The sequence below is a fragment of the Drosophila novamexicana genome, unplaced genomic scaffold (assembly GCF_003285875.2).
Source record: "Drosophila novamexicana strain 15010-1031.04,08,12 unplaced genomic scaffold, DnovRS2.1 tig00001624-arrow-arrow-pilon, whole genome shotgun sequence".
Classification (NCBI taxonomy): Eukaryota; Metazoa; Arthropoda; class Insecta; order Diptera; family Drosophilidae; genus Drosophila; species Drosophila novamexicana.
Window position 1 is genome coordinate 24,043 of NW_020824870.1, and position 26,666 is coordinate 50,708.

A 26,666-nucleotide genomic window follows, 5' to 3' on the forward strand; every position below is an offset into this window, starting at 1 on the left:
AATTATTACTTTATTTTACTTTTAATTCCATCCCCGATGTTTTCATATGAAAGCACCGATTTTTTTAAGTTAATTCGAGCATGGATTAAAAAAACATCGCTTAAATATCTGTTGGCCAAATACACTTGATGGGATGGTCCAGAATTAACATTGTAAGGAATTATATTTTTTTGTTTTTGTTTGTTTTTACAAAATCTATTAAATAGTTAATTGCTTTTAAAACGTTGAACTCAGCATTTTCTTATATTTGAACTTATTTTGGTACATACGTTTTTCTTAAGAAAATTAAATTCGCTCATAGGTTTTGAAATATTTTTTGGTTTGCACAATTTTCATTTTAACAGTTTTCTTTTTTCTTTTTTTTTTTGATTAAAAATTGTTAGTAACAATTCATTTGTTCAATAATATGAATACTTTTTAACTCTTTGTTGAAAAATGTTATATAACCTGTGACTATTCAACATATAATTTTTATTTTGATAATATACATACGGTTATTATTTTGTTCAGTATGGAGAGGGATTTTTGTAGCTGTGTTGCTAATTTTCCGCACATGTATATGAAGCTGGACTGAATATTTATTAAATGTTTAACAAGTGTATCAATATTACACAGATACAAAATTTAAACTTGATTCGTTTAATAACAACAGAATGTTATTAAAAAAAAAACTATTTGTTTGTAATTTTATTCAGATAACTGACGTATTAATTCTAAACATTAATTCAGGATAGAAAAAATTAGGTTTCTGGCAATAAAAAAAATTCAAATAAAAACAGAAACTGACCTAAAATATTTTATTGTTAGAATATGCGCTTCTGTGTCAGTATATTTATCAACATTCTTCTATCATAATTATTGCAAAAACTTGCTTTTCAATTATTGAGTGTTTCGATTTGCATTCTTTAAAATTAAAAGTAATTATTTAATAATAGGGTAACTAAGCAAACGAACTGTCTGCCTCTTGTTGCGCTGCAGAGGCTCTAACCATTTCAATTGCAGCAACACGTGCGGCCGTTAACGTTAAATCCGCATCGAAGTTCGGTTTGTGCGTAGGTGACTGACTAGGCGTACAGTTGGAACTCTTTGGCTTCCGGAACCAGTTTCCAAGACGGCGACGGCCCAACGACCCAGTTGACATATGTCCGGAGCCATTACTAGTACTGGCTATAGCGTCGCGCGACTGTGATTTTTTGGGCAATGTATCGCAAGATCGGTACGGTGACTTGGACGGTGATTCGGGTACTGAACTGTCGCCACTTGCCGATGTGTTGCCTTGTGCAAGCTCGCATTCTGGCAACTCGTATTCCGATTGGTCAGAATAGTAGCCCGGCCGTTCCTCATAGTTGTACTCAAATCCAGTCATCTCGGACACGTATAGTGCCTTGCCCCCAAACTGTCGCTCCAGGGCAAGCGTATTAAGAAAGCGATGCTTACGGTTAGCCGAGCGGAAGCTAAAGTCGTACCACTTGTCCCGCGATTCGCAGTAGATTCGAAGTGAGTTTTTAATTGTATGACCAAACATTTTTCCATCCCGCACGTTAACAATGCGACAACGATCCAAAAAGATTCGTCCCTTGTAGATAAACTGGCTGCGCTTGATAATATCTCGTTTGCAGTAAATCAGTTGGTTATCGAAAAGGAACAGTGTGCAGCTGCTATTCCAGAGGTTCTGCTTTTGGCGCGTGGCATCTACTTGAATGAAAAACCGTGTACTGTGCAGGTGTAGCGGTGGTCCTTTAAAATTTTGAAAGCTTGATTGATGCCGTGCAATGGTCTCACTGTGGCGTTTTCCCTCATTTACAGCTTCTGTTATACCGCGCATCTTTTTCAGCGCCAAATTAACGGTGTCGTGCGTATCAGGCACATCATGCTGAGACAGATTGATTTGTTCATAGTCTAAGATATCCGTTTGGACAAAAACCTCATTTGCATCGTCAGCCATGTTACTCCTAAAAGCAGTCTTAATAAGTTCGTTAAGATGCAGTGGATAACGGCAAATGCGTTGCACTGGCGCCAGTAGATGCGCAGATAATGGTAGTTCGGCTAAGTTCTCGGATTCACGGCAGCTTTAAAGAAATAGTTAAAAATTAATAAGAGTTGAAGTGTCTAAGAAACAAGAACTAACAAGTAAGAGGTTCTAGTCGGGAGCTCCCGACTAGGGGATACCCTGAACCCTCTTCTTCCAACATCAAATATATATATATATATATTCTATTTTAGAAGCTATATGTCAAGTTTGGTGACTCTAGCTCTTATTATTCATAAAATTGCCCAAAAAACAGGATATCGATATCCATTTTTATCGATTGCTTGGAAACGGAGTAAGTTATCGATTATCGGAACAAACTCGATCTGCGCGGGCCCTAGAAGCACCTACAACTAAAATTTCAAGTCTCTAGCTCTTATAGGTTCTGAGATCCTTGCGTTCATACATACGGACGGACCGACAGACAGACGGACATGGCTAAATCGACTCGGCTATTGATGCTGATCAAGAATATATATACTTTATGGGGTCGGAGATGCTTCCTTCTGCCTGTTTCATACATTTGGATTTTGCACAAATACAATATACCCTTATTCCCATTTTTAATGGGTTCAGGGTATAAAAATGATAAAAACATACTTCTCTAATATGGTGCGTGCGTCTTTGATGCGTTCGTAAGATTCTAGTTCGATAAGTGCACGTGGATAAGCATTACAGTATGTGGAGTAGCAGAGGAATCCTTTATGCTAGACATGAAAATAAAGTTTATATATAAAGTATTATTAGACACTAATCAAAATATTTTGTATGCGTTTATGCTTTTGAATGAATATGCTTAGGAACACAATTAAACTTTTAAAAACTTGCTAAAAACTATTTGCCAGTAAACATTTTTATACCCATTTTTATACATATATATATATATATATATATATATATATATATATGTATAAAAATGGGTATAAATATATATATATATATTTGATGTTGGAAGAAGAGGGTTCAGGGTATCCCCTAGTCGGGAGCTCCCGAGGACTCACCATTTTTAGAAATACTTTAGATACTTGGTTTTGTTCAACGCCGTTGCGCAGCGCTTCCAAAAACTTTCGCTGAAACTTGTAAATGGCTGTTATATTGGAAAATATAAGTCGTATGCTGTTGGGAGAAAATATATCGATGCGTTTGCTCATGGCAGGCAAATACCTAAAATTATAAAGATTAATTATTTTTTGTGCGTATCTTTTGACTATTGCATTATTTACTTACCCATCGCAAATCGAAGCGAGAAGTTTTACGTAGTTAATTTCAGTTTCGAGGAGCTCACGCACAGCACCGTGCTGAATTATATCGTAACTGTCCTGTTGCTCATTAATGCGCGGTGTTAACGTGAGGACAGTTGATGAGGGTGATTCAATGACTATGGTTGTGATGTTACTCTGATCCAGAGTCATGGAATTGGCACTGTTATCGCTGGTGTTTAGTTCACTAACGGGCAGTGGAATTTGGATGTCTGTCACTGCTGCAGGAAGAGATACATTACCTCTCTTTGTTTTTTGCATATTTAGCAGAGCATTTATTTCACAACTTTGAATTATGCGCACAAATTCTTTGGGAAACCAGCCAAGTTCAGGATCATGAATTTCTTCTACAAGACTAACATCCTCCTTTTTAATGCGTCCAAACCACCAGGGGCCTACTTCCTTCCGCAATATCTCGATTAAAGTACCCCGCTCCAGACCCAGCTCTTGCGGCCCAGCCGCGGTAAAGTTGTAGAGCACTTCCGCATAAATGGGACAGTAGTTGTTTGTTGCTGTAAGGTAAATTGATATGCGTTTGTAACTTAACTTGTAACTCTACGGTAATTAATGGAAAATCGCGTACACTCCAAGTCAGACAAATGAACTGATTGGTGTTGCATGCATAGCCCTAATCATAACACCTATATAGTTGAATCGAATTTATTTGAATTTATTTACGGTGGACTAAATGAGGAAATTTAAACAAGTTCCCAAATATTAAAAAGCTATTTTCTTTTGAATGAGTTCATCTGCCTGTAGTATATTGCACTCTTAAGTAATATTTAAAATAGATATTTTTTTAAATGGATATTTGTAAATTATAGTCCCGTGGTGGCACATTTCATCCAAGAGGGATGGATATTGAAAAATGTAAAACAAATCTTCAATTAATGTTAGATCGCAAATAATGCATTAGAAGCCAATCGTATAGTCCACAATAAACCTTTAAAATATGTACTTGCTTATGGTTAGCGCTGTGTGTTGAAAACCAATCAGTCTGTCAGGCAATTAGTCAGGACATACTGTTTTTATAAGCAATCGTACCTTCGTCATGTGACGCGATGCTGTCACTATCGCTGTCCTCTATATCGGTTCTGCATTTCCCATATATTTCTAAACCACTGGGTTGACTAAGGGACCGCGTAGGTAAAGACTCGGGTGCTTCGCGTTCTATATTGCAAATGTTGCCTATATTAAGCTGATTTTTCACCGGGGGTTTTAAAGCCGCTTGTTCCATTATGGTGGTTGCTTTGGCAGAATGACAACGGCGTATGGTACGTGCCTTTGGGTCCATGGCACTCGACGGGTTGCTCAGGGCACTGACTGCTCGTGGCTGCCCGCACGACAGTGTGCGCATATACTGTTCATCCAGCTCTAGTTCGATTTGAATACCGGAGTCACCAGAATTGCACTTGTCACGGCGATTAAATTTTGTCTTTCTACGTTCCTTTGATGAACGCCAAATTAACGGTCCAAAGCGGTATTTGGCGGAGCTTGTATCTACGCCATAGTTGTCTGTTGTGTCAATATTATTGTCTGCAGCTGGCGCAGGTGCTGTAATGGAAACCATCGGATTTATAGGCATTGGCTTTGAGTCCGCGTTGACGACTGCCCCTGTGTGCAAGGGCGTAATTTGCAATTGATTTCTATTATTTAAGTAATGCAATGTGCGTTTAAATTTCTGTAAGACGCCCAGACTAGTGTGTCTCCCTTCAACTATACCGCAGTCAAAACTGGTTTCAGTTGTAACAGATGCATCCTTTGTTAGCTCACGAGCTTCCGCAAATTCATCCTGAAGGTACTTTGGCGATTTTACCGAGCCTGTAAGTGCTGGACTCGAAATGGCACGCATCTGTTGTGACTGAAAAGAGAAATATATTAGAGGATAAAACTGATTATAGATAAATGTATTTCCGGCTACTAATTGTTATTGTTTAAATAATGCCTGCAATTGGCCTAAGTCGGTTCTCTCTTACATGAAATTACAAGTATATTATCATGTCAAATTTTATTTATTACAATAACAGGTTACGTTGCTTTAGCTGTGAGTGGCCGCCTTGGAGATTCCCTGAACACCTTGCCGAACGGCCACTACACGTATTCTAGCAATACGACTGTGCTGCTACTTTCCTTATCCCGACAATATGGGAAGTTTTCTCGTAATTGACTTTACTGTTTGTCTGATCTTAAAAAAAATGGTTGGCATCCAAATATGTTTAAATATCAAAGCCAAAAAATGTACATTTGAAAATACATTTTTTCAATTTTGTGGCAACAGGTGCATACTGTGCGAGAGTCTACATACCAATGCATGCGTTAACACAAAACCATTGTAACCTTTTTAATTAATTTTCGATGGGTTCACGATATGATAACAATTTTTAACTAACTGACTATTATAAAGTGCAAAGGTGTGGTATGTGATTAATCCAAGAATTTTAATCGATCGAGTGATGTATGTTACAAAGGAAATACAATAATTATTATCAGTATGTATAATAAGTTACGTAAAAATGGCCACCGTAAAATTCATGGTTAAAAGAAAGCAAAAATTAGCAGAACAGACACACTTAAGCTCAAATAGTTATTGTTTATTGTTTGTGTTTTTTTTTTATTTGAAGCGGGTGGTTAAGAATTAATTTGTTATCGCAGTCTTCTTTTCGTCGAATATTTTTGGTCATTCCACAAGCAAATTGATAAATAAATGTACTTATTCCCCAACAAAACTAGGTTGGTTTTTGGAAAAATTTCCAGTGCATAATTTGGAATTCCCATTTCATAATCACAAAATTACACACATCAGAATTACTTCAATATTTGTCGAAAATTAAGTAAAAAATACAAAAATTGAATAAGCTAGACGTCAGCTTAATTGATTAAATTTTAGTCAGAGACCTTTAGCAGTCGGGCCCGCCTCTTGTAGAGTCGTTCACTGTGCATTAAATCGCTTTGCGGAAGACAAAATTTACTTCTCGTCTTTCTGCTGCCGGACAGCGTGGTTCTATCCGGCATACCGTCATCAAAATCCCAAAACTTAATTAAACCATAGGTATCCATAAGTGTAGGTATTATAAGCTTCTTCATGACGCTTACGACACTCTTTATCAGAATGTGATTAGACCACACTCGCAAAAGTCGCTGCCGCTCGCAGGTGTCAACGATGTACGTGATAAATATAAACTGACTGCGAGAATTGCAAATGCGACGGTACGGCGGCGGCCGTTGTTGATTTCAACGGCAAGTGTTTATGCGTGTTTGCGTTAGTGCCCTTTTTGTTGCGGATAGTGTGTGAAGATTGTGAGGTTGTCGCTTTGATAAGCAATGGACAAGGAGATGGGGCTGGCTGTGAATGTTGCTTATTGTGTTGCATTATTGGTTATTGTCTGCACGAGGCATTCAGAGTTAAGGGTTCGAGTATCCGCAACTTTAGGTAGACCACGAGCCAACAGCTACATGCAATTATTGTCAATTCACATAACAATCTCTCGACTCCAGGTAGGAAAGCTAGATTACCTTTGGGTCATGGCATCATTTGTTTATCTTACTACTGCTTTATCGCTAGATTTGTTTTGCTTGATTAATTTTTACCTCTGAGACAATATTAGTTTCAATAATGGTAGAACTCCTAATATACGGGAAACTTCCTCTCAGAGCTCTCTCAATAATGTCTAAAAATAATTTAAATGTATGTGTAAGTATATGTATGCAGGAGCATAAATGCAAACAAATTATATTTTTCTCAATTCTAGTCGCTGTGTAGTACACGTCTCAAATGAAGTTTTACAAAGATCTTTGAAAATCATTTTGAAGCTGATCGGATAAACTAAACCTTTCATACAACCGTTCTCCGCCAATTCACCACTGCAGAACTTCCAAAGTCTCTTAAACATGTTGTTGGGTAGAGGTATATTAGGCATAATATTGCAAAACATAATTATTAAAGTCTTATATGGGGTTTTGCAAGAATGGGTAATCTTGATAATATACATACATGTATATATATATACATACATATACATATATATATATATATATATATATATATATATATGATTTGTTAATTTGCATGTGCATATATATTAAGAACAAACAATTTATTTTTAAATATAGAAACAACTTTTTTAAACCAAATCCTTTTTGGTAAAAAAATAAATGGCCTAACTTGGGTTATAACTCAATAAATATTTGTGAAACTTTTTCATAATATGAAAAACAGAATTGCGGGCTCGAACCTGTTCGGTTCTAGCCCAGTCGGCAGACTTTGTCAAAGGTCCCAAGCTTGCATTAATTTAAAAATGCACTATTACATAAAAAACATACGATGATTTTCCTGATACCAAATCTGAAGATTAAGAGCGCAATGATCTCGTCTTATTCAAATGATAAGTAAAAGAATTATTAACAAGAAAAGTGATCTAGTCAACGGTTCCAGGAAATGCATTCAGTTACCCGTTGAAGTTACAAACATATGTGTGTTTTTATGCGCTTGCTTTTGAATTAGAAACACGTATTCATTATATTCTTATATAGAACTTTGCGAAAAAGTTTGAAAAAAATCGGAAACCACTTATAACTTCGCATATAAAATCTTTAAATCGCATTTCTACCGAAGGATTTTAGATTTTGTGAAAAACTCAAATGATTTTCCATATAAATTCTTGAAAATGAATTTGAGGGCAAAACGTCATCCACCAAATCTTTGACCCCTATTTCCACCAAAGAGGAATACACTTTTGGAAAAGTTTGAAACACCCCTCAAATGAATTTGAACAACGATTTTTGAAAATGAGTTTGAGGCCGCTTAAAGTTTCATACAAACGTTTTTCGCGATTTTTCCATACTTGCGTGTGGAATTTCCCGAAACCCCGTCTTAACGTGCACCTTCATCACATAAGGTAACTACAGCTCTTACAGTATGGACTGGGTGTTGATCACCAATCAGTCAGTCAGTCAGGACAAACAGTTTTATATAAAGAGATAATAATACTTATATACTTATACTTCATACAAAATACTTTCTTTTCACATATTAGTCAACGATTTTTTAGTTGACTGAAAGGTCAAAAAGCTATAACTGTTATTGTCAGAGTGGATTATCATACAGCAGCCGCATAGTAGCACCATTAGATTAATATCATAGCTAGTCTTAAACGGCTTCATTGCCACTCAATGTGCGACACTCGTTTACTATGGCTACCTAATTAAACCGAGACTATACAATACATTTGTTAATAAAAAGACCTGAAGAAGGTATATATAAGCGATAAGGTCAAACAACAAATGCTGATTTTTATATGGTTGCTGACAATAATATTGTGAAATGGAATTTATGTTCCTTTTATATTTGAATAATAAATACGAAATTAATAACTTGGAGTAATTTTTTTCCACTCAAAGCCTTTCAGTTTTACTATGTCTACGGGCCGTGTAAGCTAGTTTCCTTTGAAAAAAAGGTGAATAGGCGAAAATATTAAAAAGGGATTTAGTTATATTTAACGAGACAATATATGCTAAATACTTACCAAACACTCGCCGTTTCCGCTACAGCGAATACCAATTATGCTGACATTATCCTTTCCACTTTTTGGCAATCTGTACAAATAATAATTCATTAGTGAAATTTGCTATACAGATTTGTAAATTCTATAAATCTTCACCAAATTTCAGGACCTCTAAAGTGAAAACAATAGAACAAACGCCCGTTATAACACTGCTGTTAAATTGCTCGGATACCAAGTCTAACAAATAGAGTTTGTGTTAGAAAATGCGACATAGGAAGGTGTTGTCAACACAGGTAGTTTGCGTTTTGGATAAAATGAGTGTGTTTGAAGCGGCCAGCTTAGCAGTAAGTATTGCAGTTTCAATGCAAAGAGCATTTGGAAAAAACCATGCCAATGCTTAACAACAATATTTATAAGCGTTGCAAATGTAAAGGACGTGCCAGCACATGGAACAGATAATAACACAAGTTTACCTTGCTTTGCGGGCTTTCCTTTACTTCGAGTTTCTTTGCTTTATTTTCGGAACTACAAATTTGCTGGAAAACTTAATGCTAGCAGTATTAGTATAAGCATACAAATAAGAATCTGTTAGTCTAAGTAACCGACTAGGACATATATTGTTTGTCGACACAGATGTCGTAAGATTAATTTGAACGCCTTGTTGTATCGTATGTAGCGGATGTATATAAAAATACAACAAGCATACATGTCGCTAAAATTTTCACGGCAGCTGGGATTTTTCTCTCGGTCGCACTGTAATTATAGCATCCGAATATACTCACGTATATATCAGGGAGCAGGCTGTACTTTTAATTTTGAATGGGGCGTATGAAACATCAGAAATTTGTAAATTTACAACGAATTAAATCTGAAAATGCGTATAAAAATATAGTTGTCATTTCTCCTGTAAGGATACAGGATGACTATTATGTATATGGTCAATATCCATCACAGCTTTTTAAATATTCCTTTACTATATAATTGTAATGTAAAAATAAGTAATACTTTTTGCTGGTTTGTTTCAGTTTCATTTCTGTTATAACATTTTAATAATTCCCGATTGTTTGTTTACCTATTTGAAATACGCGTACTAAAACGTCTGCACTTTCCACTTATAAACCCACTGGTAAATGCAGTTTGCAAGGAAAATATTTTCGGTTCTATATGTTCCGTTTTTATGACCGTTTTGTACGAGTTTCTTTGGGTTTTCATATTTACTTTAAGACTGTTAGTTTCGAAAATAAAAATTTGATGGTTGCGAGTTTATGTGCCTTTAAAGTTTCGAGTTTTCAAACGCTAATTTGTATTAAACATATTCTGTTGATATACTCCGCACCGAAATGCGAATAGTGCTTACGATGTTGCACATAGGCAGACTGATCAACAAAGAATTCCAGCCGACACAGTAACAAGCCCAAAAACAACCCTCATGCTTGTATAATTTTCAATTGAGCTCTTGCCCGCACTTTGAATGCGGGACTCAGCAGAGGGTGTGATTTGAGTGAGTATTTTTTTAAAGAATTTTGAGATTAAATTGTTGATCAATAGAGTATACAAGCCACTAAGCCTTTAAAATAGAAACCTCTTGTACATACTGACCTGCAATACATACGGTTGTGAATTGAGTGTTTTCAGAGTCTTTAAACTAAAGTTTTTGAAGGATAAACTGAAGTTTACCATGCAACATGCTTTGTTTTATGATTAAAAATGTTGGCTTTAATTTCCGTTCAAACATAACTGCTTAAAAGTATATAACTAATTGTTTTCATGCTTTTAATCCGGACACTTGTTTGCCAGTTATGTTTGAGTAAAAAGCCTTACGGAAACAGCTGTTGCGAGGTTGTTTTAGGCTCTACCTAGGGAAACGCAGCTGCAGAACTCACTCAAAATTTCAACCAACTGCAGCCAGGAAAAACTCAAAAAGGATCCCAAAGGGAAACAGTTCGCAGTTTTTGTTAGGTAACAAAACATCTGCCGGTGCTGGCATGCTTCAAAACCAGTTTTTAAGACAAGAAAACCTATTTTTAAGACATACACTCGAACCTTTTGAGATACGCAAATGATATATATTACTATTCTATGTTTAAACTCTGAAAATGGAATAGTAATGGTTATAAAATATAGACAAATATGAATTGAACTGCTTAAATAAAATATAATAATAATTTAAATATTTAAAGCTGCATTTATGCAAACCGCTAAAACAAATCTACAGCCAACTGTGCAGCATACGCTGCGGCTTCTTCCGTCCTCGCTACAGCAATGGATATTGAATGTTGAATAACTCCTGTTCAATCGCTGACACCTATTAATCCAGGAAGTGGAATTTCTAAAGAGTATTAAGATTAAAGCCGATCGAATGATAAAAAAATTATATAAGCGCAGTATAACGCATTTGGTTGTTTTCGAGTCGGCAGAGCCGAGGTGATAATTTATCATAGCCATAGCAAGAATCTGTTGCGTTTGAGAACTCAAACATAATACATAATGGCACAATGATAATGGTGAATATTTCGAAAAAGCAATGCACTAGTTAAAAATTTGAGCATGCAATCCCTCAAACAGAAAACCACGTAGAGGGCCAGGGCACGCAACGCACTTTGAACACATGAAAACATCAAAAGACAATGAAATTGCTTGGATAATATCAGGTGTTTATTGTCTCCCCTTTCTTTCTTTCTTCAGTTTCATATAAATTTATTTCCGGAAAATATATATAAGCAAGAAAATTATGAAAAACTAATGAGCGCGTTGAACTTGCCGTTTTTATAAATATGATTTACTCGAAACATACACAAAACATACCAGTGGGAGCGCTCTAGTCGGGAGTGTCTGACTAGGGGATACCCTGAATCTTCTTTCACTAACACTTACATAATTATTGTGTAAAAGAATATACTAGTATTATTATGAATAAGTTTAAAAAAAACTGTAAAATAACAGTACACACACACAGTACAGCACAAAATACAATCGTAATTGCAATTGTATGTACGTATGTGTGCATATCCATGCAGAAATTCTTTCATTTTACGCTGGCAATGTTGTAACCAAACGTTTTCATTAATAACTTCTTGTTTGGAGATTTTATAATGGTTTTAATGTCTAATATTGCAGGTCAGAATTAAGGGCCGAATAAATCCAGCTATGTCCGACTGTCTGTCCATATGGTCGTATGTACGCCGTCGAAATTTTATAATTTTCTTTGCAACGGATCATATTATTGATGATTAGAAAAAAAATTACTACGCTCTCACTAAGAGGCCTTAGGTTCAATATTTTAAGTGCCTACCTCTTTAGTTCTGAGATTGATACGTTCATACAAACGGACAGACACGGATAGATTGACTCGAATATTAATGCTGGCCAAGAATATATATTTTATGGCCTGCTACATATATTTGTATAAGCCTTTATTCCTTTTTTATCTATTTTCGATGGTTTCAGAGACTGTTGCGATGTAACTGTCTATAGGTGCAGCTGGAGAATAAAAGCGAAGCCAGTCTTATCACACACCTAGCAAAAGCAATTATTTGCTGATAGCGCAATAGCTTTTCATAACTAACGCACAATATCATATTGTGTATTGCACGAGCTGTCAAAACAGTCAACTTACATACGTAGACTGACGAACATATAAAGCGAAAGGTACATTCTGTATTTGAATTTTCGAAGGTGTTTCTTTTTAGATATCTTTCTACGCGGAATCGTAATATTTGTTCATAAGCTAAATAAATCAAATTAACAACTGAATAATTTCACAATATTTATGTGTACAATATATGTACAGAGTCTACGATTTAGCTTTTGCGTGAATTTTCTAAAATATGTTTTTTTTTTGGGCGTGCAACTAACAAGATCCACAGATATACCAAAAAGCAGGTGTCCCGCAAAGAAATGAGGTAAATTATGAGCATGGGACGATTCAGTGCTTCTAGTTTGAGCCGGGTGTGGTTTGCAAATAAAAAACATTTCGTAGATGGTGATAATGTATTCTACTGTTGCTCCCTGGGAATTTTATAGCAACTAATAAAGGTTTTGAGGAATTTTTTTTTTTTTGCAGTAACGTCAGAATATTAATATAATGAATTTTTATCAAAATTCATTTACTCATTCGCAAAGACACCCTATAAAATTTAACTTTAGACTATTCAATATATTACGGGTGGTTTTAAATTTGCCAGTGGCAAGGATGGGAAGTATATGTATTTTGAATCAGCATTTGTCCTATTGCACGCAGTATATATGTATGTCAAACCCGACCGGATATATATGTGTGTCAAAACCAGACGGATCAGTTCACTATACCATATACCTGCCTTAGGAACGTTCGCTTCTAACTAATAAATAAATATTTCTTAAAACAAGAATCTAAATTTTGATTGTTCGTTTCCATTGAAGCTTGATTATATACTGCTCTGATATTAATAAGATTTCTGAGGGACTAGTTTGCATAAATGCATGGATATATCGACTTGGTTATTGATACTGATCAAGAATAAAGTTACATACATATATACTTTTGAGGATCCTTTAAGTTTCCTTCTACACATTACACATTTTATAGCATTTCATTTTTAAACACATTTCATGGTTAAATTACTCTCTACAAGCGTAAAAACTTTGTACATCTAGTTCTTAGTCTCCGAGAACGATATGCAATACAAACAATGGTCAGGCGAGAAGACATGGCTAGATAAGTAGGACTTAATTTAAGAGGGAATATATTTATATTTGTGTAATTTCTAAGTATCCTTCTAATGCTTATTTCATACATTTTCGAAAAATAACCATTTATATCGAACTTTAAGCTTTATATTCTAACTTACATCTGCGTATATGCATTATTATTTGGACACTTTGCTGCTGTGAAATCAGTATCGATAAGATCGCATTTACTGAGAACGGGCACCAGTTGATGATTGTTCTGCATTCTTAGGGTTTAATTGGACTGTTGCCAGCACATTTTGATAGACACACTAACAGACTCATCTGCACAACAGCTACCGCTTAAGACAGATGCATTAGCTTCTGCTATCGTTTTTTTCTTGTCATCCACGCCCAAAATGCACACAAGGAATTCTCTGGGTGATGCCTTCTGTGGCACATTTATTGTTGTAGACATTTGAATTGTTGTTACAGCAGCAGAGAAATGTCTTGTGTTGATATTGATTTTTAATAAAAGATTTGTACATTTTATTTAATTGAGATCCACGGTTTGTCTGTTACCCACATATAAAAACCCCAAAAGTGCAAGTAACAAAGGGCAGACAAATATATGAAGCAGACAATATATATATAGAGCACTGAAATTTATCTGGATGAACGGTGAGACTGCACTTCACTTAAATACGTTTAATTTATACAGATTTCATCCAGCAAATTTTCTGTATTGTTTATTGTAATAAAACGTACTTATCCATATTAAGTCAAAAGCACTATATTATTTGCCGTATTCACATTAATTTGTTCTTTTATGTTGACGTTCATCCGACGCGATGCCTATTTCGACTACAGTTCAACAACAAACGTAAACCATGAGTTATCGAAATGCGATACATTTTGAACAACAGCAATCAACAAACATACTCAAATTGGGACTGCTAAACTCAAAATAGTTATGCACTTAATGTATTTATAACAGTATTTTAACAGAAAATTCAAAAGCACTTTTAGCACTGTTTGTATTTTGCGATATGTTAAAAGGTTTAAAAACCAGAAAGTGGGTTCTAAATTTCAAATTCAATAAACCATTTTCCAGACAATTAAGCATTTGGTTAAGTAAGAGGATTGTTTAGCGATAAGCTAAAAATTGGTTAAATGTTAGCCTGATTACATTTTCTACCGATTATCCAAATGGCAATTACATGCATGATAAAGTAATTACTTGTCAGAAATACAGAATACAGTTTCTGCTTCATATGCATGCCCACATATTCATTTTACAACAGATGTATGAACAAAAAGGTCATAACAGTGAGATCCATAAAGATTAAAAATAGTGAATAGCCTAAGGTATGAATGTGCGAGTATACGTTTTTTTTTTTAACTTTAAACTGCAACTGAGCATTGGTTCAGTGAACTTGGCTAAACAGTACACGCGCTGGGTTTGTGTGAAGTAAAAGCGTTCCATCTTGTGTGCTTAAATATTTTTTTTAGATTTTAAATGGCCATATGCTTTTACAGGGTATTTTACTGATTGACAGTTATCATTTGTGATTTTTCATACATCTTAATAAAGTACTCCAATCATTGTCGATTCTGTAAAAATCAACCAAAACATACTACAAGTTTGTACATGATTTGTTATACCCTTATCGAGGTAATATAATCTTGTCATGAAATATTTAACTCATAGAGGGGAGACATCTTTATAATAGGTCCGTTTTTCTTTTGCAAGCAGTACATGGTAGCAGTACGTAGGTCCTGCTATTTGTTTCCGCTAATCGATATCTTGCCACGTATCAAAGCAATCGATAAAAATCGATCTCGAAATCCTATTTTTTAAGCAAATATCGTAAATTCTAATTGCAATTGCTTTAAACTCATACATTACATATCAATTAATATATATAACACATACCTTACAACAGTTTCCACTAACCAGTGCTTCGGTGAGGCTGAAAGTCTGACCGGAAGTGAATTGCATCGTGGCCGTTTCCGTTTATTACGGTTCGTCATCAATTGCTGTTCTTGATTTGACATCTCACTGTGGTCTGTATTTTCTAAGATATTTTTCATGGTGCTAAAAATCAAAGTAAGAAATTCATTTAGATTATTTCATATTCAAGCTGGTATTACTGGGCGTTGTCAGGCCCAAAGAAATGATTTGGCGCATATAAGTTAAAGTGATTTGGTCGCTAAAAAAATCAGAAAGGGCTGTCTTCTACGCACAAAATATAAGTGAAGTCACAAATGTTTCCAAAAAGGTTAAATATGAGTTTGAGAGCCATCGGATGGTAAACAAAAAACTTTATGATTCCTGGTGAAATTTCATATAAGGTAACTAGAGTAAACATTTCAGCTTCCTGGCTTCTACGGTTTAGGCTGTGCGTTTATCGCCAATCAGTAGGTCAGCCAGTACAAAAAGTTTTATATTTTATATTTTAAAGAGACTAAACCATTAATATAAATAGTTTCGTGTGCCCTTACCTTTGTAGAGATTCCGTAGGCACATGTTGGGTATATTCTTTGACTTCAGCAGTTTGTGTTCCGGTAACAAGATCGCAATTTCCTACAAGTACAAGTGAACTGGCGGTTAAGGGAACGACACGAGGTCGAATAACGGCAGTTGGCTGTCGACGATCTCTACTGGTGGTTTTTAAGTCATGAGGATTGATTTCAGGTTTTCTATGAATGCCCCCGCTGCACAGGAACATCCACTGCGGTATACCGGCCTGGCTAGGAGATATTATTGTTGCTGATTCACATGTGTCGAGTTTAATGAGATTCCCCTTTAAGGCCACCTTTGAGATATGTGACTGTTGCACATCTTGAGTAACAACGGGCAAAGAATCTTGTCTTCTGATTGCGCCCTGACCCAAAGATGCAAAATCCTGTAAGTTACTAGAGCTTGTGCTACTGCATGCACCACAACGTGGCCAATAATCGCAAGATGTTAGACTTTTTCTGCATTTTTTGTTGGTAGCTGTTCTCGCGGTTTGCGGTTCAGGACTGCAAAATATGTATAACGAGAAACTTAAAGGTGTCTTAGTGCAAAACCAATATACGATCCGAATTGTACAGTTTCTTATAAGTAATTCTGCTCCATATTTTTAGCATGAATTAGTTGGCATTTATATTTAATTATAAATTAAATATTTGTTTGGTATTTTCATTTTGTTTTAAGATTTGGCATATGTTATGCTTAAATTACTTGTAATTTGCATTACTTTATCCATTAACCATTCGTGTTAGTCAAAGTATCAGCAAAAGGGAGTACAATTAGTTATTTGCCACTGGATTAGTGTACATAAGCAGTCTTTTTACAACATATTAAAGCATACCCTGGAAATATGTTTTGGTCAAGTTAGTCGCTTAAGCTTAACAACTTTATAAATTATTTTTGATTGAGGCGACTTTTAGTTAAAACCGTGATGCGCTTTAAATATAGGTTACAGAGAAAGATTTGGCCAATATTGTTATCGGGAAATTGAGTAAACTTCAAATCAGTCGCTTTAGTACCTGCTGCTGCGCGGCGGCGCACCTGTCGCCTTGTACAAATGCTCTTCACGTGAGCCTGAACGCTGCGGCTTAAGCACAGTCGTCGGGTGCTCGTAAATATGCGTTTCGTTGCTCATAAAGTTAAGTTCACTGTTGCCTCCGGAGTTGATAGTTTCGCGGTTACGCAGCTGCATGGGGATCTCGTACTCGCTGTCCCCACGTCGGAAATTCATGATCGGTGACTTTCTCAGCATATCGTAGGATAGTTCATGGTCACACAGGCGCATACCATAGCTATTTCCGGGGGGGCTGCTAGTGCATTGCGATGTTAGGTGGATGTTGTTAGACGATGAGCCTGAAGATTGTGGTGAACGTGTCGGCGTGCGATCATGGGCCGCTCCACCGACTGGAGAGTTAGACTGGCGCAACCGGGTGGACGATGCTACAACAGCATTCGTTTCATTGCCTGGTTGAAAAAAGTGAATGCCAGAGCTACTATTGGCGTTGTTGTTATGCAGTGCTTCGCGGTAGTCCTCATCAAAAGACCGGCTTTTGTCACAATCCGAGCGTAAATTCTGATTGCCGCTGTCACCACCACCACCGCCACTGGTATGGGCGGAACGTGTGGCACTGTTAGTGGCACGACTTCGATTGTAATTGTTGAAGTCAAAATCAAAGGAACGTGCCTTATCCACGTCGGCCTGACGCTGTCGAGCTGAGTTGCCCGTCGTTCCCTTCGAACTGGGCAATAATTTGTTGACGGATACTGTGGCACGTAGGGAGTTTGGAAAGGCGCCGGTACTTGCTTGCTGATAATGAGCCGTTGCCTGCTGCTTTTGCAGTGGGGATACACCACTCACACATACTATCGATTTTTGTGTGCGATTTGGCGACCGCTCGCTAAGTTGAAGGGATCTACTGTGATGCACAATACTTTAAACCGTTTTCATATATGAGAAACGCCTGCTCTTACCTGGAGCGTCTAATCAGATGTTCCTGCCCTATCTGTTTGGTTCCTGCGCGTCCCATCGAACGGCGATAATTGGTCGCACAAGATGCACCAACAACAGCACTAGCAGTGTTGGGACTGCCATTCAATAGATCATGCGGTTCGCCGCCGCTGTAGCTGGAACTAGAAGAGCTGCGTGAAATGATTGGAGTCTTATCGTCATGGCGCTGTCGTCGCTCTAACGTATTGCTGCGGGAGCTAGAGTTCTGCCGGGAGCCAACCAGGGATATCTGAGAGCCCCTTTTTCGTCTTTCTTCTGGAGTCAGAGAGCGGGAGTCCGGCGTGAGAGAACGCTGTTTTCGCAAACTGCTTGAAGAGCTGTGCGAGTCGTTTCGGTCAGGTGTTAGAGATCGCTGACGCTGAGCCTTAAATGGTGAGACGCTAGCGCTTCCCGTGGCCACATTAGGGAGCTGATAGTTAATTGGAAGGAATTCCGTAGAGCTACCCTCTTCGTTATCGAGCTCGTCGTTGGAAAGATCTGTGAAATCATTATTTTCTAGATGCTTACTAAAAGTTTTTATTAATTTTTAAACTGATTTTATGATATTGTTCATAAATTTTCCTTATAGGAGCTAGATAAAGCTAACATGAGGCTTGACTGAAGCTTAAAGGTGCGAGGCAACTCATTTTAACTTACCGGATCGGGCACCGCTATCGCAAGAGTTAAGACGATTATTGCTAGTCATATCGAGGCTGCGAAAACGCGACATTCCTGGGGCGATAGGCGGTGGGCCTCCTGAACCACTGTTACTTATGCAGCTGAATTGTGACTTCCGTGAACGTCCCATTAAATTTTGGCTCTTGGAGCGCTCAAAGGCGCGGTCATGACGGGAGCGCGGCGAATACTTTGCCATATTGTTGCTAGCTACGCTGTAGGTCGGTGGTGCTTCCTTCACAGACGCATTAAGGTAGGCGGTGTTTTGCGGCTGAAGGTACTTTGGAGAGTTTTCCCGGCTGCGCAGCGATCGTCCAGGACCGCCAGCTTCTCGCTTCGTTAAGTAATTTGGCGAATTACCAGTTAATGTACTAAAGTTGAGGGAGCGTTCGCGCTGCACTGCCAACGATGGCATGACTACGGGTCGTTCCGACAGGTTGTCATCAAAGCTGCGCGAAAATGTCTCCACGTATCGGTTTGTGGGCGTGGGTCGACGCATGTCATACTCGAAGCTGCGCGAAAAGACCATGCCCTTGCCACTGCAAGTGCCGGTGCCGGTGCCATGTCCCAGCTGCTGTTGCATTTGAATCGGGGTCTGAAGAACCCGTAATTGCTGAGTAGGTATATATGACTGGAGGTTAATCTTGCGACGGTCCTGATGTCGATTTGTGCGATTGCTGTTGCTGCTGTTATCCTGAAAAGCGGGCGGTGGCGAAAGAATAGGCGTTATGGGTGGCGGTGAGTCCAGATCGGAAACGGGCAGAAAGCCGGGACGCTCATTGAGTATGCTTGCCAATTGGGGATCCACAATTCGATAGCCCGGACGCAGAGCTGAATCTCTTGAGAATATCCCACCTATTCGTGCTTCATTGCGCTGAATTAACTCCTCAACCTTGGAACCCACGAATTTGGATTCCCGATCACACCGGCTTGCCGAATTTTGTGCAAATGTTTGCCGGTTTTGCTCTTGACGGTGTGCGTGATCAATATTTATTACGCGTATAGCTTTCCGCCCATGAGCCTTATCCATTTCAGTAGCTTCTCCATTATGATGACTTTTATTCACGCGTCGGCTTTTGTTATCATTGTTCGTATTCAGCTTTTTGCTCACTTGCACCCAGCCAGACTTGTTAAGAAAGATTTCCTCTTTATTGCCGGCTGGTGAATAAGGCTTTTGCGTAGCACCAGATATACCATAGAAGTTCTCACCAAATATATATGTAGGCACTCCAGCATCTGTTGCTGCTGTAGCAGGCGAACTACTTGTGCCGCCATTACCACCCATGTGGCAGAGCATTCTACGCGCCTCCAGTTTCTCGTTAAAATTACGCGACGATGCTTCAAGACTTTCACGTCGCTTGGCAACGTATTTCTGAAATGCGGAGAGGTGTTGCTGCTGCTGATTCTGTTGCGGTGTTGCGTTATCATTTGGCACGCTCAGTTGTTCAGTGTTTATCGTTTCCTTGACTGAGCACCTTTGTGGTTTTTTATTTCGATGCCTTTCTGCCGCATCTTCATATTGGCTGTTTTCCAAGCGCGGTTGCTGTTGGTGATGATTCTTTGAGGGACTGGCGCGTAAACGTGTGCGTCTTCGTTTGGTCGGTAGAGCGGGAAGTGGTAAGGTACTAAGATCGATTTTGTCGTGCGTCGATGATGAGAGTTCGTCGTTTTGCGATTCACGCGTTACCGAGTCACGCGTCAGGTGACTATCATCCGAAAATGCCTCACTAGAGTCTAGACAGGTGATATCCTGGCATGTTGCTACTATTTCAGTAGTCACTGTAGGCGGATCACTGAAAGTTAGAAAACCGCGATTAATACTCCAAAAAGCGTAAAAACCTGTTCACTTCTATTAAAGATAGATGAACTAATATAAATGTTTTTAACATTATGAATTCAAAAATAAAGTTCAATCAATCCGTACCTTATTTACATTAATAAGTTTATTTACTTGAAAGCGCTTGTAATACTTATTCACAAAACGTTTACCAGGGTCGATTGTAGCTGTTCAATTTTATCATTTAATAAGTAAAGATAAATTGAAAACGTGTTTTCTTCATATACATAAATATATAACACCCACGGAACACTATAAAAAGTAGTTTGATTTAGTTAGGAAACTTTCCACTGAAGAATTGAAATTCGAGCATATGGCACTCTAGACGTGCCGTAACTAGTTTTCCTATATTTGGAAGGCTGTACCAACATACCCTGTGACTATTGAAAATGTGTAAAAAGGGTCTTCCCATTGCATAAAAGTATGTTACAGGCACACCATCTTTGATAAGATTCTTGATCACGACAAGTTAAATCGATCTAGCCTGCTCCCTGTCCGTTTCAGAGATAATTAGAATTAGATTACGCAGGTCAAGTTTTATTAAAATTTCTGTAAAAGTTTCCCATTCACGGAAATCGATCAAGCTTTTTGGCTAGCTTTTTCTTTCAATTTTTGAGAAATAAATAGCCTTAAAGTTTTCAATACATGCCCAATCCACCTAATAATTATGAAAATAAATGCATTTATTTATCTGTAACGGCAGCCTGCAGATGTATTGATGATGATACTGGGTATTTCTTAGTTAGGCACTCTCTATTGGAGCACCCACTTGTGTAAATTTGTTTGCTTTGTGTGTTCGAGTTGGCCTTTAGCCGCGATAAAAATTCTTTAAGCGTCTAGTTTCCATTTATAGAGTTGATGCTTTACCATATGTCGTCTTATATCAAAAAGAGTACATAATTATATAACAAGCCAAAATTCTCTAAAATACGCTTTAAATAACATATTTGGGTATAGATTGATATTTTTATGAATTACTTACTTCAGAGTATAAGAACTGAACCTATCCCAGAACGAACATATTATATATGAATACTGTGAACTCAAAATTTGAGGGACGCTATGGGGCTCTACAGGATTTGGCAAAATAGTCCTACTGAAATGCGCATATTTATAGGCAGCCAAAATGTGCTTGGCTAAGTTACATGCGTACTAATATACATACGAGCGTGTAAATAAGCCCTGTCTAATGTAACCCAAAATATGGCAGCCTGATGAATATGGATGGGCATCAGCAATTTTTTTTAAAACGAAACACGCAAGCATACAATTCGATCTATCATTTTTATGTACCCGTCTGCAGCATCTACAATTGTCATTGGTCAAGTGGTGACTGGCACCGAAGACTTAATACCTTTGTGCCTTACGGCAGATATATTAAAATAGGCAAATATCTAGGAAAATAGATTATTTTTGCGACCTATTCTTCCTTACGAGGATATCAATCTTATTAATTAGATCTTATTATATTTAGCCACTCAACGGTAATTTCGAACAACCTAACTCCCAGCCGTATGGGAATAAGATAAAGCAGCTATTTGTATGGTATAATATACTTTTGCTTAAATGAATGGAAATCAGGCATACTACTCGTGAATAGAGTCATTATTATTATTGAAAAATAATGGGGTACAACCAATAATGGACAATTCGATGTCATTACCCTTTGGTATCAGTGCAAAGTTAATGATTATGTGGGAAAGTATAAAAAAGGAATAATTATTTAGTGGTTAGTTAATAAATTATTAGTTTTTTACTGACTAATACGTTAATCAGTTAGTTAATTCAAAAATGCCAAGTATAAATGACTAAGTGAATTGAAATTTCCTAAACTATACGAAAGTGAAATTTCCACGTAAGAAACAGGAAATAATTTGTACACATCCAATCATGTTTTGGGACAAGTTTTTATACTCTATACCCACTGATATTTGATTAAAAGGGTATATGCAGAACAATATTATTAGTTTACCGTTCTTTTATAGCATGCCTCAATCAAGATAATCTAGAGTCTGTTCTTATCGGCGACAGCGTTTTTGTATCTGTAACATATATTTGCACAAGAATTTATACGTTTTAATGGGTAAAAGGTAAGACTTTTTAATACTACATGGCTCTAAACATTGCTGCATTTCTAACAATGTTTAGTTCGCAATCATACAAACAAAATCAATCTGCGCGGGAACTAGGAGCATCTACATCTAAAATTTCAAGTCTCTAGCTCTTATAGGTTCTGAGATCCTTGCGTTCATACATACGGACGGATGGACGGACGGACAGACGGACATACGGACGGACGGACAGACGGACAGACGGACAGACGGACGGACGGACAGACGGACAGACGGACGGACGGACAGACGGACAGACGGACATGGTTAGATCGACTCGGCTATTGGCGCTGATCAAGAATATATATACTTTATGGGGTCGGAGATGCTTCCTTCTGCCTGTTACATACATTTGGATTTTGCACAAATACAATATACCCTTATACCCATTTTTAATGGGTTCAGGGTATAAAAATCGCCATTACCCATACACATGCTCATACCTCAAATGTATAAACGAAAACAACTCATAGTAATGCAGCCTATGAAACTGGTTTAACTTATCTGTCTCGTGGCTTGTGGCAGGGGATATTTAGTGGTGGGTATGGGTAAATCGATGGCAGTTGTCTGCAAATTTAAACATGCACTTTCAAGTTTGGGCCAAGTCATTTTACAGCTTTCGTACTCTTGTCCCTGTTTCCCCTGCCCCCTTGAGCAGCGAGTGGTAAGTTTGCTGTTGCAGAAACTGCAGTTGCAACAGGCTTAACGAAACTCGCCGCCAATACTCTAAAGCCAATGACCAAGAGCAAATTAAGTGGCGGTCATAGAAAACAAGTTTTATCGCTTTATTAAAATGTTTATGGTATACCCATGCAATCCTAAAATGCTGGACGTTAGCCAATTTTGACCAGTTTGAGCAAAGCTGCGCACTTTAAGGCTCAAGGTTGTAAGCTAGCTATTTTGTCTACGGGCAGTTTCTTGATTAGCATAGTTTAGGCTTGGTAGAAATATATCTTCTTATTTAGCTTATATTTTATTAAAATTTTATCTTTTTGATATGCTTGCTATAACAAGTAAATGGCAACAACAACAATAGCAGCCCCATAGTTATTGTATATTTATTATGATTAAAGCACCGATTTCGTAGTTAGTAAAATTCAACTAAGGTGTTAACATACTCAATTATTTTTTCATGTGTTGTGTAAATGTACGATTTCATGTTGAATTTACATTTTAATGTATGAGAGATTGAGAACTTTTGGTAAAATGCAAATAAAACACAACAAATTGAATTACGTACGTACAAATTACGTACCAACTATATATTTGTGTGGCTGCTTTGTGGGCAGGAAAATGTTTTCCGCAAATTATTGATTATCAAATTTATATTATAAACGCAATCCGCGGGAAATTTCCGGTACGGTTTTAATGAAAATATCAGACAACAGCAAAAATACTACTACAATATTGCAAAGAAATTATGCATTATGCAGTCCAAATCTTTACACAAAAATCCGAATCAATTTAATACGTGAACATCCACAGCTTATTAATTATTTTACAACATTTTTTCATTACTAATATCCAACTTTCCACAGTTACTGGCCTTCACTCATTTTATTATTTTTATTTTATTTCGCTACCATAATTTTTTTTCCATTAAACTTTTTAGGGATGCAATGTGTGACCTAAATTTAATTGATCAATATATCTATTTGTCCTGATTAATTGATTTGTGATCACGCACGCCCAAAACCATTAAAGCCATCAAGTTGAAGTTTTAACTGAAGGTTCGTTTGTGGTAGTGAAAAATCGGTTGTAAAAACTTATCGTATACGCTACATAGAAACTTAATACATAATTCGGAGATTTTGATTTGAATAATACCTGCAACTTTAGTAAATTGGCGAAGTAATAACAATAATAATTATATTATTATTAGTAATACTCATAACAAAAAAATAGCAATAATAATAATTATAAAATGAATAATAACAATAATAATAAATAATAAATTTTGTATAATAATAGTAGCAATGATAACAATAATAATTTGAATAGTCCACTTTTAAGGCCAGTGAGTTGACGGTCTAAGCCTAAGCTCGATTTTTTGTTGGGCTTTTGTGTTGTCCTCCAAACAAATTCCAAATGCACGTACAATTCCACCATAGCTCTAGCGGGCAGTAATGCAGTTGGATTTATAACATTTGAACAGATTCTCATTTTAAATCTTTTGCACTCAACATTTGCTGTTTAAACACACAAACATTTACGACGCACACCCTGCACTTTTTTAACACAAACTCATGTATATATTTTTAAAAATTATGCGGATTGTTAAAGCGTGTTGCTCGCGGCCGAAAATCAGTTAATATTGATTGTATTTACAACGTGTAATATTATCTGCACAAATAAACAACAAGTGCTTTTAGTTATGGAATTGACAACTTAGATGCCTATATATATGTATTTACAACCTGGTATGTATGCGTTTATCTGTATTGTTACAGATTAGCGGCAGTGTAAAGTATATCACGTTACGCGTACCTGTTTACAAGCGTTGCGCTGTCCGTGTGTGCTGAATTGCAACTGAGCTCGAGCTCCAATGTTGCTCCAATGATTGTTGAATCGTCGTGGGCAACATTTGTTGCCATCAAACTGGTTGCTTGCCCCTCCGCTATAGTTGCGTCAACATTTCTGGTTGTTACCTCAGATGTGCTTGTATTATTATTGCGTTTTGTTGTGCTCGCTACTTCGGTGTTTGTTTTGACTGTTGCTTCGTTACGCTGAATACTGGCTGTTGCTTCAGTTTGGCAACATGTATAGAAACTTTTATTGATGCTAGCCTCTGCTGATGTTTTACTTTTGGCCCCGGCAACATTGGCATTATTTGGTAACGGTTGACTCGATATAGTTGCATCCATCGTTGTACTTGGTAAGAAGTTCTCTTCCTTGAGGTACTCTTGCTGCTTGTTCTTATCCGTTGTCAGGTTCGTACCTACCGATTGTGCAAATACGCCAGACTTATCAAGTTCTAGCTGTATAATGAACACATCCTGTAAAAAATGTAAAAATAAAATATGAAGAATATATTATTACTGCATGTTTCAAAAAGATCCTTCAATAAACATCGCAGAAAATCACGCACACATTTTCCATAAGGGAGGAACTAGCAAAGTTCTGTTTTCATTGAACTAAAATTTGACGAGCAAACCCGTTTGGAAGCTGTCTGCACGGGTATTAAATCTTTGGCGTACCGAACACTTCTTTACTTTCTCGTAAAATTTAGATTTATTTGCTTGCAAAGGTAATGATTCCTAGCTTTAGTTTATTAAATTTGCATGTTTACCTTTTTCTTTTGACCAGAATTCGCTGATTGCATAGCCCCTTCCGTTGAAGGTGGGGCACTTAAGCCGCCTATCGAGTTTTCGCTGCGTGCATCGTAGAAAACATCATCTTCATCCGCTTCCGGTGCAGTTTTGCTTGGAACCGTTTTTGCTTTGCCCTTTCCGGTCTCTTCTGCTGTCAGTGCCAATATAGTTGGCTTACTTTCAGCTGCGTCTGTTAATACAGCGGGCTCTGTGCGTTTTACAGTCGCTTCAACCACATTAACAGTTGCTTGCCCTGTAGTTGTGGGAGTTTCGCTGGCTTCACTCTCTAAAGAGCGTGACTTGGTGTCGTCCTGAAGTCCCTCCATATTGGCCTTCAATTCTTGCAGATCTGAGTAAGTGGCTGGTGAGGGTGGCGGTGGCGCGGGTATATCCTTACGACGTATGGTTGACGCTGGGTTACCGCTATTCGAGCGATGATGTTTCTTACCTGAGGTACCCACTGTAGATGACGCAATTGGCTCAATGGAAGTTGTAGGTGCACTTCGTTCACGTCGCTCTCTTAGCTCTGCTTCTTTGTCTATGATCTTTTGTTTGTTGCTTTTAGGCCCTTCCTCCGACGTTGCGCGGCTCTTCCACTTTGGTGTAGCACCAGTTGTAGAGGCTACTAGTCGATCCAATGAAGGATATTCATGTATTTCTGTAGGATGCTGCTTACGATTACTTTGTGTGTGCGTATCTTTCTCCGGTGTCTGCTTTTGCGACTGATTTTTAAGGCTGTTCCTGGGCGCCGGCGTGGGCTTTGCTGTCATGGCACGCCCTTTGCTAAGCGG

At 37.5% G+C, this 26,666-nt stretch overlaps 1 protein-coding gene across 7 annotated transcripts; it reads right to left on the reverse strand.

Moving 5' to 3' along the window:
• On the reverse strand, positions 1-25,484 carry LOC115768071. Of its 7 annotated transcripts, none has more exons than XM_030712527.1 (12): positions 25,052-25,484; positions 18,599-20,409; positions 17,926-18,439; positions 16,974-17,867; positions 15,942-16,463; positions 15,373-15,534; positions 8,811-8,880; positions 4,333-5,149; positions 3,257-3,800; positions 3,031-3,193; positions 2,630-2,736; positions 1-2,069 (listed from the first exon to the last, which is right to left on the reverse strand). In XM_030712527.1, exons 1-12 carry the CDS (start codon positions 25,426-25,428, stop codon positions 941-943), a joined length of 7,110 nt encoding a protein of 2,369 aa, XP_030568387.1. In that variant the 5' UTR covers positions 25,429-25,484; the 3' UTR covers positions 1-940. The 7 variants fall into 7 exon arrangements, with proteins under 7 accessions (XP_030568387.1, XP_030568386.1, XP_030568389.1 ...); XM_030712526.1 differs by having other exon boundaries at positions 16,974-17,870; XM_030712529.1 differs by lacking the exons at positions 15,373-15,534; positions 15,942-16,463; positions 16,974-17,867; ... (1 more) ...; positions 18,599-20,409; positions 25,052-25,484 and adding an exon at positions 14,205-14,278.
• Between the last annotated feature and the right edge of the window lie 1,182 nt (positions 25,485-26,666).

Bases quoted from the DNA above. Each gene is read 5' to 3' on its own strand.
- LOC115768071 (XM_030712526.1), bottom strand. From the start codon at position 25,428: ATGGATGCAACTATATCGAGTCAACCGTTACCAAATAATGCCAATGTT. The intron at 17,871-17,925 runs GTAAGAGCAGGC...TGTGCATCACAG, and splicing joins CATCTGATTAGACGCTCCAG to TAGATCCCTTCAACTTAGCG. The intron at 8,881-15,372 runs GTATGTGTTATA...TTATTTGTACAG, and splicing joins TTAGTGGAAACTGTTGTAAG to ATTGCCAAAAAGTGGAAAGG.